The sequence below is a fragment of the Fundulus heteroclitus genome, chromosome 18, assembly GCF_011125445.2.
Source record: "Fundulus heteroclitus isolate FHET01 chromosome 18, MU-UCD_Fhet_4.1, whole genome shotgun sequence".
Classification (NCBI taxonomy): Eukaryota; Metazoa; Chordata; class Actinopteri; order Cyprinodontiformes; family Fundulidae; genus Fundulus; species Fundulus heteroclitus.
Window position 1 is genome coordinate 25,404,376 of NC_046378.1, and position 13,511 is coordinate 25,417,886.

Sequence of the window (13,511 nt, forward strand, 5' to 3'; positions counted from 1 at the left end):
TAAGGAAGAGTGCACTGGCCCAGATTGGAGGCTGGTTCTGATTTAGACTCCAAATGATGTGTGCTGTTATGATATGAATTAAGGTTGGCTGCAGAGAGAGCATAGACCAACACAACTGATGGAAATAGGTGTCAATTAAGAAAAGAAAAGCTGGAGAAGCTTACAAGGGCCACCACCATCTAAAGAGATATAAAAATTAATAAAATGTGTGTGTTTATACATCATATATGGAATATATATATATATATATATATATATATATATATATATATATATATATATATATATATATATATATATATATATATATACATATATTCCATTTACAAGAAAACTACTTTGAAAACTGGTATTTTCCAATATTCCAACAATGAACTATGGGAAAAAAATCACATTTGCCAAAGTTTTGACATAAATAAAAATCCCTTCATAATTCATGTGAATATCTCCATATATTGCACATTTCCAAAATAACAATGACATTAACACATGGTGTGCTCTAACATCCAAAGTTGTAAGAGTTGTTTAAATACCATATTTCACACATAACGATTTTATGTGGACGCAAACTCAGTTTAAATTGAATTACGTCAAAAGTCCAGCCCACTCTCCTTCCTCTACCCTTATTGGTGGTATGCCAATAAAGAGAAAACACTTAAAGTCAATAAAAGGGAGGGTGAGAAAATAAAAAATAAAAATCTAACAGCTGGGTTTAGGGATAGGGACATAAAGGTAATGTGGCCCTTTAAAGATAAAAGCTTGGTCTTGATGCTGTTGCACTCTTTATGTCTTCGCTGCACCAGTCCGGCTCCTCAGCTGTCCTCCTGTCTGTCACAAGGACAGTTTCATCTAAGTAGTATGGACAAGGCTGGAGATGTAATTTTGGGGGGGTTATTTACGATAAATTTCTTTTCAGTGTTTCCTGAACTATCTTTTACATCTGAGCCTCAGCATCCTACCTGCCATGGGTAAGCATAAATGTGGAAAAAGAAACCTCATTACTCTAAAGTATTTTTTTGTGTGTGTTTGTTTACTTCTACAAAATGGGAAACAATATTGCTGTTTAGTCTTTCTTTACCTCCTGTGTTGTGTTTTTGTGAATTGAACCGTTGTGTTATTGTTTTAGTTTTGATGTTGTAGGATTTAGGCAGGCCCAAACCATGGCTTTTGCAATTGATGAGATCAACAGGAACTCCAAGCTGTTACCCAACATGACTTTGGGGTACAGTCTGTATGACAACTGTGTTAAACTCGGAATAGGATTCCGTGCGGCAATGGCATTAATAAGTGGTCAAGAGGAGCAAATTCTAATGGAAGAGAGCTGTGAGGGAAGGGCTCCAGTGTTGGGAATTGTGGGGGATTCTTCCTCCACACGTTCTATTGCCATCTCCACTGTTTTAGGTTTGTACAGAGTACCTATGGTAAGTTTTCAGCTTTATCTTCTAGTTGTTCTGTCAGATTGTTTAGGATTTGTTCAGCTTTCATAAGTTTTGAAGTAGCTAGCTTTGAAGTAGCTTGTCTTAAAAACATATAAGGATTTGCAATGTGTATTTTTAACAGGTGAGTTATTTTGCCACATGTTCCTGTCTAAGTGACCGCAAGACGTTTCCATCCTTCTTTAGAACGATACCAAGCGATGCTTTCCAGGTAAACCTTTAAACTGAGAAGTATGATGATACAATGTTAAAAAAAAAAAAAACTTTAGCTTTGCAGTTTAGGAAAAAAGGAGAAAAATTAGCCAATGTTTTTGTTTTGTTTTTATCAGATTTTCCACAAAAGGTTCCTCTCATCCTCTAACTCCGTTCTTTCTCAGGTGAATGCTATGATTCAGATTCTAAAACACTTTGGCTGGACTTGGGTGGGACTTCTGATCAGTGATGATGATTATGGGCTCCACGCTGCCAGATCATTTCAGTCTGATCTGAGTCTGTCTGGTAAAAGCTGCCTGGCCTACTTAGAGGTGTTGCCGTGGAGCAACGAGGCTGCAGAGCTGAGGAGGATAGTGGATGTGATGAAGAAATCCACAGCTCATGTTGTCATTGTGTTTGCACATGAAAGCCACATGATCAATCTCATGGAGGAGGTATTTATGTTTAGTTAGATTAGATACTTTCACATAGAATGAAAATTGCCAAGATGATTTAAAATGTGTACTTGTGATAACACTACATATGGGTACATATGGGTATGTACCAGCTATCACAGTCTGAAGTATATGATATGGTCAAACTGGATAAATAGGGCATTTTTATTGCTAAACTTTCTTTTCTGTGGTCTTTTAAAATGACCTCTGAAGGTGCATAAATCTTATATTGTGAAATGATTACATTTATCTTGTTTGTAAATGTCTATCATTTTATAATGCAAACATATGACACATATTGTGAAAATTGCTAAGATAAGTATCCTGTCATACCAAAAAACAAAAACTGTTAAAGAAAGAAATATTTTAACTAAAGTAATGTCTTGGCTTTTCATGGTCAAACATAAAACTGAAACAACTGTTTATTTTAATATGTTGGCCTTCATTTGGGTAATTCAGCTCTTAAATGGAGACATTACATCACTTTAAAGTGCAAACCAAAATATCTGAAAGAATATCTTCAAATTCAAGGTACACAAAGAGCCTATAAGCTGGTGGTGACTCAACCTCAAAACAATAGATTTTTGTCTATAATCTATGGGAACATTTGTCATTATTATCAGACTATATCATCATTTCTGCTTTTATCAATATTTTTATGTGTGGCTGATGGCAAAAAAAATCATTAATTACTATATTATCAAACATTTTTTGATGTTTAGCAGATGAAGAGGTCTCCTTCTTGTGATCAGGTTTTAATCCTTTCTTTACTAACTCTCATGAGGAACTGTCACTGGTGGTAATGTTGTTCTAAGGGGAAGAAAGGCTCCATGATGTGCAGAGGTTATATTTATCAAAGATATATAGTTCCAACTCTCACCATCTCAGAATGAAGGATGTGCATTACAAAAAAATATCACTTAGTTAATCCCATGACTAAACACTACAGCAGCGCATTCAACTTCATTGGTTGTGCTATTAAACTGTGTAGCTACTTTTATTAATTGTTAATAAAAGTAGCTATCCACGATTTTACTGAACTAAACATAGATTTCATCTGTGAATGAAAGACAATGTATTTGTCATTATGATACATTTTCAATGCTGTACATCGAGTTAAACATTTGAAAGACATTTTGACAACATATTTTGTACATGAATAGGTGGTGAGACAGAACTTGACAGGCCTGCAGTGGTTGGCGAGTGAAGCCTGGTCCACAGCCTCCATGCTTCAGACCTCTGACCTCATGCCGTACCTTGGAGGCACATTGGGCATCGCTATCCGTCGAGGAGAGATACCAGGCCTCAGGGACTACCTGTCAGAAATAAATCCTAATATACAGCACAACAACAGCTATGGAAATAGCATTGTAAGATTTGACCGTATCACCAAATATAGTACTTCCACAAGTGATACATAATTATTGGTTCACTTAAAGTTTTGATATATTTCAGGTAAACCAGTTTTGGGAATTCACATTTCAGTGTAGATTTGCACCACCTCCAGTAGGCTGGGTTGAAAACGGGGGAAAACTTTGCACTGGAAAAGAAGATTTAAGGACTGTAGAGACTGAGTTCTTAGACATTTCTAACCTCAGGCCCGAATACAACGTTTACAAAGCTGTGTATGCACTGGCATATGCCCTTCATGGTTTGCTGCATTGTAAACCAGGGAGTGGGCCTTTTAAAGAGGGAAGCTGTGCTACTTTGGAAACACTTCAACCATGGCAGGTAAAAGAGGCTTGGCTGCTTTATGAATATTGGACAGGTTCGTATAGATAAGCAAAGTTAAACCAATAAATTGGTGCCTTAGTAAAATGAGTGCAGACATGTTCAAAATTGTCTTACTCTGTCAATGTCAGTGCAAGTTGAGATGCACAAACTTGGAATTTATTGAATTTTATTTTTCAGTCTGCCATCTTTGCTTTTTGTGTCTCTCATTTGCTTTCTCTTAGCTTGTGTATTACTTGGAAAGGGTTAATTTTACCACATCCTTTGGTGATCAAGTGTCATTTGATGAGAATGGTGACGCTTTACCAATATATGACATTATGAATTGGCTCTGGCTCCCTGATGGAGTAATTGGAGTTCAAAATGTTGGAGAGGTTAAAATGTCAGCATTCAATGGTGAGCAACTCACACTTGATGTTGACAAAATCTTCTGGAACTTTGTATCCAACAAGGTAGTCTCTTTCTCTTTTCTCTCTTATAGATCGTGAAGGCAGTTTCAAAAAGAGTGACCTGCTTATTTTTCTTTTACAGCCACCCCGTTCAGTTTGCAGTGAGGTCTGTCCTCCGGGTACCCGTATGGTTAGAAAGAAGGGAGAACCTGAATGCTGTTTTGACTGCTTCCCCTGCGCTGAAGGAAAAGTCAATAACAAGACCAGTAGGTTTCTGTATTTAAGAGTTTTTGGTACACAGTATTGTTTCATAAAATTACAGTGTTTACAAGTGTGAAAAAAATTAGGCAATATAAAGTGGTTTGAGTTGCCAGTATGACTGTAAAAGCGTGCTGAGTGCAGATCAATCTAACATGTCTCTTTCACAAACAGCCATGAAAGATTTTTAAGCTGATCAGCTAAAAATAAATTGACAGCAACAATTAAGTCATACATATCTCAGATAAGTTTTGTGTGGTATATATTGCCTCCTCCTAAATTGAAGAAGGTGACCTGTTTTTTTTTTTTTTTTTTTTTTTTTTTTTTTTTTTTTTAAGATTACGTGTTTGTTTGTTTTTTATTACGAAGTTATCATCTGTGATGGGGCAAATCAAAATTTTTGGGTTTCCTGACCTAGAAAATGTATTTGTGTTTATACGTTTTGATTAATGCATTATATTGGGTAATTGTCCTTTATTTAAATGCAATTAAAACCACGTCCTTTTTCAAAGGATTAGATATCAATGTGTGAATTGTTTCATTTGACTGCATATATCACACGATGTTCTTCGTTTTGCCAGATTCCTTGGAGTGTTTCAGCTGTCCAGAGGATTTCTGGTCCAGTCCCCAGCGAGATCTCTGTGTTCCCAAGAAAACAGAGTTCCTCTCCTATCAGGAACCTTTAGGGATCTGTTTGACAGCTGCCTCATTGCTGGGCACATTCACCTGTGCTGTTGTTCTGGGAATTTTCATCTATCACCGCAGAACGCCTATAGTGAGAGCCAACAATTCAGAACTCAGTTTCCAACTTTTGCTGTCTCTTAAACTGTGCTTCCTCTGTTCCCTGCTGTTTATTGGACGGCCCAGGCTCTGGACGTGTCAGCTGAGACATGCAGCATTTGGAATTAGCTTTGTGCTTTGTGTCTCGTGCATTCTGGTTAAAACAATGGTGGTTCTGGCTGTTTTCAAAGCCTCCAAACCAGGAGGGGGAGCCAGCCTTAAGTGGTTTGGTGTTTCACAGCAGAGAGGAACAGTTCTAGTTCTCACTTCTGTTCAAGCTGCAATTTGTACGGCTTGGCTTGTCACCTACTCACCAGCTCCGTATAAAAATACTCACTACCACAACGACAAGATAGTTTACGAATGTGTTGTTGGCTCAACAGTCGGTTTTTCAGTGTTACTTGGTTATATTGGCTTACTAGCCATAGTCAGTTTTCTGATTGCGTTTCTGGCCAGGAATCTTCCTGACAACTTCAATGAAGCAAAATTAATCACATTCAGTATGTTAATTTTTTGTGCCGTGTGGGTGGCCTTCATACCTGCTTATATCAGCTCACCAGGAAAACATGCAGATGCAGTAGAGGTGTTTGCAATCCTGGCCTCCAGCTTTGCCCTTTTGGTAGCACTCTTTGGACCCAAATGTTACATAATTCTGCTGAGACCAGAAAGAAATACAAAGAAAGCTATAATGGGGCGAAGCACTACTGAAAGGTAAAAAAAAGGTGTTGGAGAAGTGAACTACCTAGAAACTATACACACATTCTACTCCATTGAGGTGCATTATGTACAGCCATAAATACAATTAAAACCGCAAGCGGTGATGATCGGCCCTCGCAGCAAAGCGCCGCTCTGGCCTATTGGCCAACGCTGGGATTTGCGCACCGCCGGCCGCCCGCCACCGCAGATGCTGTCACGCATTTTGCCCGCCCATCCACTGGGCGATTCACACGAACGTGTTCGGCAACGCTCCCCCACGACTCACAAAAAATCTGGTGCAGATCGCTCAATGCAGCGAGGAGATACAGCCGTTAAATAATGATAATGCGTTTGGCCACCGGACCGGACTAAATCGTTCGACAGGCCGAATTCCGCGGGCCGTAGCTTTGACACCCCTGGTTTAAACATTAGTATACCAATTTAATCAAAGGTATCTTACTAGCTGTCAATCCAGCTTAATGTGAAAAGTTAACAAAACCATTTTAGTTTTTTGAAGTTACTTGCTATTTCATGTGTTTAAGGGTTTTGTTTCTTGCATTAAGACAGCTTTTATGAAAGTTTACCATCTAAATTGGTGGATACACACCCAAAAGTAATGTAAAAGTAACACTTTAGCAATTGGACTATTGCTAAACGAACACTTTAGCAATATCGCGGGGGTAGCAGCTTTATAAAGGAGGCCCAGACGTCCCTCTCCCCAGCCACTTGGGCCAGCTCCTCAGGAGGAATCCCAAGGCATTCCCAGCAGAGAGACATAGTCCCTCCAGCGTGTCCTGGGTCTCCCCCTGGGCCTCCTCCCGGTGGGATGTGCCCGGAACACCTCACCAGGGAGGCGTCCAGGAGGCATCCTAATCAGATGCACAAGCCACCTCAACTGGCTCCTCTCGATGTGAAGAAGCAGCGGCTCTACTCTGAGTCCTCCCCGGATGACTGAGCTCCTCACCCTATCTCTAAGGGAGAGCTCACACACACTATGGAGAAAACTCATTTCGGCCGCTTGTATTCGGGATCTCGTTCTTTCGGTCACGACCCAAAGCTCGTGACCATAGATGAGAGTAGGAACGTAGATCGACCGGTAAATCGAGAGCTTCGCCTTTTGGCTCAGCACTCTCTTCACCACAACGGATTGGTACAGCGCCCGCTTCACAGCAGACGCCGCACCAATCCACCTGTCGATCTCCCGCTCCATCTTCCCCTCATTTGTGAACAAGACCCCAAAATACTTGAACTCCTCCACTAGAAGCTGGCTCTTTGGACTTTCCTTTTTTAAAAAGCTTATAGTTAGAGTGGCTCATGTTACCCTGAGCTACCTCTATAGTTATGCTGCTATACGTTTAGGCTACTCCAGGACATCAGGGTCTATTGTTCTTCAATTTTGAATGACTGTTGTCATTTCAGCTTTTAACTTTTTGATTTTTCTTTTTTCTTCATAGTAGGAACACCTGGTCTGGCATTCTGTTAGCTGTGGCATCATCCAGGGAAGACAGATCACCCGCTACTACCATCTAATGTAGAACTTCTGTGCTTTTTTGTCTGTCTTGTTGTGTCTCTGCTCTGTCTTCTGTAACCCTCAGTCGGTCGAGGCAGATCATACTGAGCCCGGTTCTGCTGGAGGTTTTTCCTTCCTGTTAATGGGGAGTTTTTCCTTCTGCTGTCACTTCATGCTTGATCAGTATGAGGGATTGCTGCAAAGCCATGTACAATGCAAACGACTCTCCCTGTGGCTCTATGCTTCTTCAGGAGTGAATGCTGCTTGTTACGACTTTGATGCAATCAACTGGTTCCCTTATATAGGAATTTCATTTACCAATCTGGATAATCTGACTTAATACGTATAATCTGATTGAAGTTACTACTACCATCTAATGTAGAACAGATTAGTGGATGAATGTGTGCTTCTGTGCTTTTTTGTCTCTCTTGTTGTGTCTCTGCTCTGTCTTCTGTAACCCCAGATGACCGTTCATATCATCCCTGACAGTCTAAAGGGCTAGGCCAATCATAAAGTAGAAAAACACCTTCACGCTCCATGTGGAACTTTGTGCAGCGGTGTTCACAGTAGTAATGGATAAGAAACGCAAGGGAGGCGCAGAGAAACTGCACGAAAAAAAGAAACGAGTTCTTCAAACGGACGCTGCGAAATGTGTCAAACTGACTGACTGACATGTTCCCAACAGCAGGCCCTTCATCTGCTCCGTTGTCTGATGTAAAATATAGTGGTGATGGTGGTTGTAGTCAGTGACGTGCGGTAGGGTTCTTAGCTGGTGAGGCACTGACGTCATCAGAGTCAGATTTACAAATATATACACTCTACTACAGAGTAGACTTGTTGCAAAGTGCTGAAGGAGACTGATTGAGCCAAATTAATTCACCAAGAGACATGGAAAAATATTGATTATTTGATGAAAAAATAAAAATAAATTATTTGTCATTTGACTGTAACAGTTTATGAGTTATGATGGAGTTCTGCATTTGTAACACATTCTAAAACTATAACCCACATTACGCACATTTTATCACAAAAACAAAACATGAATAAGTATCGCTGTCTTACCTCTACTTATAATTTAAGTCCCTGCGGCGCTCTTTCTGAACAAAAATATCATAATTTTCCGGTAAAAGTTCTCTTTATCTTCTTCAGTTTTAAAAGTCTCTCAGTCTCAATGGAGCTCACTGCCAGGGAGGAAAGCCTTCCTTCATCAGTCCTGTTCCAGCTGTATGTTTAGAGTCTTTTTAGTGCTTTACTTGTTTAGCAAAACTCGCTAATAAAACATCAATAACTTGTTTTGACTCTACTATTTGGGGATCACGAGCGGTGCCCCTTGAGCGCCCCCTGCCTAGCGGCCAAGGAACTGCCGACCTCACTTACAACCAGTTCTTTGCTGTTTATGATCAGCCAGCACCACGAAAACATGTTATCTGCACACAGTTTGATGACCAAAACACATTTCGTAATCCACATATATTAAATTGTGGAAAATCTGTTCTTAACTGTTTGAACAATTGAATTTATGATCTACAGACAGGAAGATGCATTCACAGAATGGAAGTCAGCGCAGTTAACATGGGATTGCACAATCCCAGGGGAGGCCAAGCTTGCTGCGGCCTCACCGGCTTCGCTATGAAGCGCCACCAAGGATTTACATGAAAAATAGCAAAAAGTCTGCGATTTTAAAGAAAATATGATCAAAAATTAGGAAATTAGATAAATAAAATACTTATTACAAATGACTGAGTAAATCAAAATTTATATTATGTTATTATATATTTTCTGTCTTTCCATGATAAGTGAGGCCTTGCTCTGGTTCATTTTGTCATTGGCATCCTTTTTTACACAGTGAGTGCACATTAGTCCAATGTTACCCTACAGTATATGGAAGACTGAATAGATCTGATGAGCAACTTACAATAACTTCTTATAATGATGTAACGTGATAATATGTGTGATTGACCCTGACACCTCTCTTTCTCTCTCTCTCTCTGATCTAAGAATAGTTGCTGTGCTGTGATGGAGTTTACATTTTACCGTGTTAATAAATTAATATTTTAGAAGTATTTTAAGTGTCCACTTTCACTAATTTCTATTAACCTGGCCTCAAGGTATTGTACAGTTGGTATACACATTCAGTACACAAAAAAATGTGGTGGGCCAGTCTAATCCAAAATGCCAGGGCCGATTTTTTTGTCCCAGTCCACCCCTGATGACATGTTTCATGATTTGGCGCTATATAAATAAAAACTGAAATGAATTGAACAAGAGTAAGTTTGTCAGTTTTCAAGCAGGATTTGTATATCTGTTCAACTTAAATATATAAGGAAACCAAAGAGTTAAGATCAGTTACTTACCAAGAGAAATTCCTTTGGGGTTCATTTGTGGTCTCTTGCTGCCCCCTGCTGGACAGGTTTGATCAAATATGATCAAACTTGATGATGATGGTATTTGATACTATGTCAACATGGTGTCAAAATTCAGATTTCAATCTAAAATGTCTTACTTCCTGTGATACTTGCACTATGACATTAATTGTAAATTCTGAGCGTCTTGCTGAGATCTACAACTGTACAAAATTTCATCACTCTACGATGAAGTAAGTGAATAGCAAAGGGTCCTTTGAAAATTGCTTGGTGGCGCTATAGAGAAACTAAGTCCTGCTCACTAAAGTTTGTTATGGATTCCTGTTGGGGGGTGGATAAGGATGCATCCAAATGAGTTTTAAGCAGCTTGGCCCAAAACTGTGGAATTCAGAGCCAAACGTATGACAGCAGCGTTTGAGGTGAATATGCCACGCCGCCACGCCCCCCTGCTCCATCGAATGCAGTTGGGCCTGAAATCCACAACACATCAACATGTGTTCTGTCTATGGACACAGTTTCATGTTGATTAGTTCAGAGGGGTAACATAGCGACCGCTTACAGCAAAACATGACACTTCCTGTTGTCAGGGGGCGTGGCCTAAGCGATGTCATCATTTGACCATTGGATATTGTAGAAGACCCGATGATGATCAATCACAGAAAGTTTGGTGCCTCTGTGTGTTTCTGTGTAGGAGATATAACAGTTTTATGTTTTGTGGCGAGTAGGTGAACTTTGACCCCTGCTAACGCCCCTTCAACATGCTCAAAAACTCACCATTTTGATAACTTTTAATTGGCCATGCCTTATGATCAGACTGGCCGAGTTTCAAGCCGCTCGCTCGAAATCTCTAGGACGAGTTCGATCAAATACCAATGCTGTAAACGTCAAAAATGAGGTCAAATTACGACCTTCAATCTAAAATGGCAGACTTCCTGTGATATTTGCACTATGACGTTAATTGTAAATTCTGAGCGTCTTGCTTAGATCTACAACTGTACAAAATTTCATTACTCTACGATGAAGTAAATGAATAGCAAAGGGTCTTTTGAAAATTGCTAGGTGGCGCCGTTGAGGCATTTTTGTTTTGATTTTTGTGACGACCTTAAAATACAAAATTTTTAAACAGTCTTCTTGCATCCGCCAAGTTTGGTGAGTTTTTGAGTATGATAAAGCCTCCAAAAAGGCCCCTCTTTGGGGTGGCAGATTAATAATAATAATAATTAAAACCGCAAGCGGTGATGAGCGGCCCTCGCAGCAAAGCGCCGCTCTGGCCTATTGGCAACCGCTGGGATTTGCGCACCGCCGTCCGCCCGCCACCGCAGATGCTGTCACGCATTTTGCCCGCCCGTCCACTGGGCGATTTACACGAACGTGTTCGGCAGCGCTCCCCCACGACTCACAAAAAATCTGGTGCAGATTCACCACAACGGACCGGTACAGCGCCCGCTTCACAGCAGACGCCGCACCAATCCGCCTGTCGATCTCCCGCTCCATCTTCCCCTCATTCGTGATCAAGACCCCAAGATACTTGAACTTCTCCACTAGAAGCTGGCTCTTGGGACTTTCCTTTTTTAAAAAGCTTATAGTTAGAGTGGCTCATGTTACCCTGAGCTACCTCTATAGTTATGCTGCTATACGTTTAGGCTACTGCAGGACATCAGAATCTATTGTTCTTCAATTTTGAATGACTGTTGTCATTTCAGCTTTTAACTTTTTGATTTTTCTTTTTTCTTCATAGTAGGTACACCTGGTCCGGCGTTCTGTTAGCTGTGGCATCATCCAGGGAAGACAGATCACCCGCTACTACCATCTAATGTAGAACTTCTGTGCTTTTTTGTCTGTCTTGTTGTTCTCTGCTCTGTCTTCTGTAACCCCCAGTCGGTCGAGGCAGATGACCGTTCATACTGAGCCCGGTTCTGCTGGAGGTTTTCCTTCCCGTTAATGGGGAGTTTTTTTCCCGCTGTTGCTTCATGCTTGCTCAGTAGGTAGGATTGCTGCAAAGCCATGTACAATGTAGACGACTCTCCCTGTGGCTCTACGCTTCTTTAAGAGAGAATGCTACTTGTCAAGACTTTGATGCAATGAACTGGTTCCCTTATATAGGATTTTTTTGACCAATGTGTATAATCTGACCCAATCTGTATAATCTGATTGATTTTGACGTTGTAAAGTGCCTTGAGATGACATATTTCATGAATTGGCGCTATATAAATAACATTGAATTGCATCATCTCTTCAGACCAAGTAAACTATCACATTTTTTGAGACAGTTATCTCATTTTAAAGATATAGTCATCTAACGTTATTACTCTTAGCAAGTTAAAGCTCCATAAAAAATTTAGACCAGCTTTTAGTTCCACTCTTTTATTATGCACATCTAGGCTACCTATAAATGTAAAGTATGGCATGCCAAAAAACATTTTCAACAAAAGACAATTTTAGTAATTGCCTTGCAATTTTATATCTAAGCATCAAAAATTATAATATTTCACCAATTTCCACAGCAAGATGAAAATAACGAATATCCAACATTTTAAGATTTTGTAAAAAGTTTTTTCCTTTTTTACCTACCTTTTGAAATTAATACTCGTTTCTACTTTTCCAAAATTATACTTCAAGAAAACTATTGTGCTGTCCTGGGGCCATATGCAGCTAGACAGCTAGGACAAAAGTTCCCCACACAAAGCTTCCTTTTCTTGCGTTGTCTGAATAACCTTTGTTCCCAAATCTGGCTTTAAACATTGTTTTTGTAAAAAGACAAATATTTTTCCAAGGCAGAAGCATGTAGAACAAATTCAACTTCAACATTAGCAGTTTCCCTAGCTTCATAGCTGAAAAGCAGCTTTTAACCAGAGCAAAATACGTCAAAGATCTTTTTTTAATGTGAGAGCACTCACTATCTGACGTAATTCACATAGAGATCTAACAAAGTTGTGATGTCTCACTCTGATTAAATATGAACCAAAAACGTTTCTAACTGTTTTTACCATGGATTTCCTCTGACTAAGAATTAATTAATAATGATTTAGTTTTCTTGATGTACTGTAGAGCGTGATGAGGTCTGTTGTGGTATTGTGTGCACTGGATTGGGGGGACAGTTGGTGTTGTCTGTCAAACCCAATCTTCTTAAGCTGCAAATTCAGTAAAGTTACAAGATATATATAACGGTTGCAGTTACAGCTCAAACGTCGTAACAACACTTCTAAATCTGAGTCTGACGCACAATTTCAAATACAAACACGAAGCAGTTTGATTTTTGTCCGATGACGAGCAAGCGAGCGAGAGAGAGAGAACTGGTAAAGCAGCACATAGTAACAATAAGTCTAGCGCCCCATAAAGATGTTATTAATCGGGGAAATCTTTCTGATTGTTTCACAGCGGTTACCTGCAGCGGGTAAACACGCCCACGACAACACACTTAGGCTCCCCGCAGCCCATTTCTATCGGAATATGCGCCAAAACTGCCTCTTTAAAATGAACTGCACGGTGCAGTCTGCGCCTGTCTGAATTGCAATTAGAAGTATTACACATCTATGCGTGAGCATAATCAAAAATTCCCCCCAGGAGCAGCGTTTTTTTTCCCCCCCCAGGACCCGCGGTAACGACAGCGGTGTTCTTACGATGGAGTACTAGGGCCACACATGAAGAGAAAAAATAATTTTGCCATGACGAGATTAAACTGGTGCAGATCAGTTGATGCA

At 40.0% G+C, this 13,511-nt stretch overlaps 1 protein-coding gene across 1 annotated transcript; it reads left to right on the plus strand.

The window, feature by feature from the left end:
• Positions 1 to 819: 819 nt before the first annotated feature.
• Positions 820 to 5,989, plus strand: LOC118566720 (extracellular calcium-sensing receptor-like). Its single transcript, XM_036149940.1, has 9 exons — positions 820 to 968; positions 1,127 to 1,421; positions 1,561 to 1,647; positions 1,814 to 2,083; positions 3,247 to 3,453; positions 3,539 to 3,814; positions 4,039 to 4,266; positions 4,346 to 4,469; positions 5,043 to 5,989. Exons 1-9 carry the CDS (start codon positions 859 to 861, stop codon positions 5,954 to 5,956), a joined length of 2,511 nt encoding a protein of 836 aa, XP_036005833.1. The 5' UTR covers positions 820 to 858; the 3' UTR covers positions 5,957 to 5,989.
• Positions 5,990 to 13,511: the final 7,522 nt, after the last annotated feature.

Coding starts and splice junctions, on each gene's coding strand:
- LOC118566720 (XM_036149940.1), top strand. CDS start 859: ATGGACAAGGCTGGAGATGTAATTTTGGGGGGGTTATTTACGATAAAT. Junction 1,648..1,813: donor TACCAAGCGATGCTTTCCAG/GTAAACCTTTAA, acceptor GTTCTTTCTCAG/GTGAATGCTATGATTCAGAT. Junction 3,815..4,038: donor AAACACTTCAACCATGGCAG/GTAAAAGAGGCT, acceptor GCTTTCTCTTAG/CTTGTGTATTACTTGGAAAG.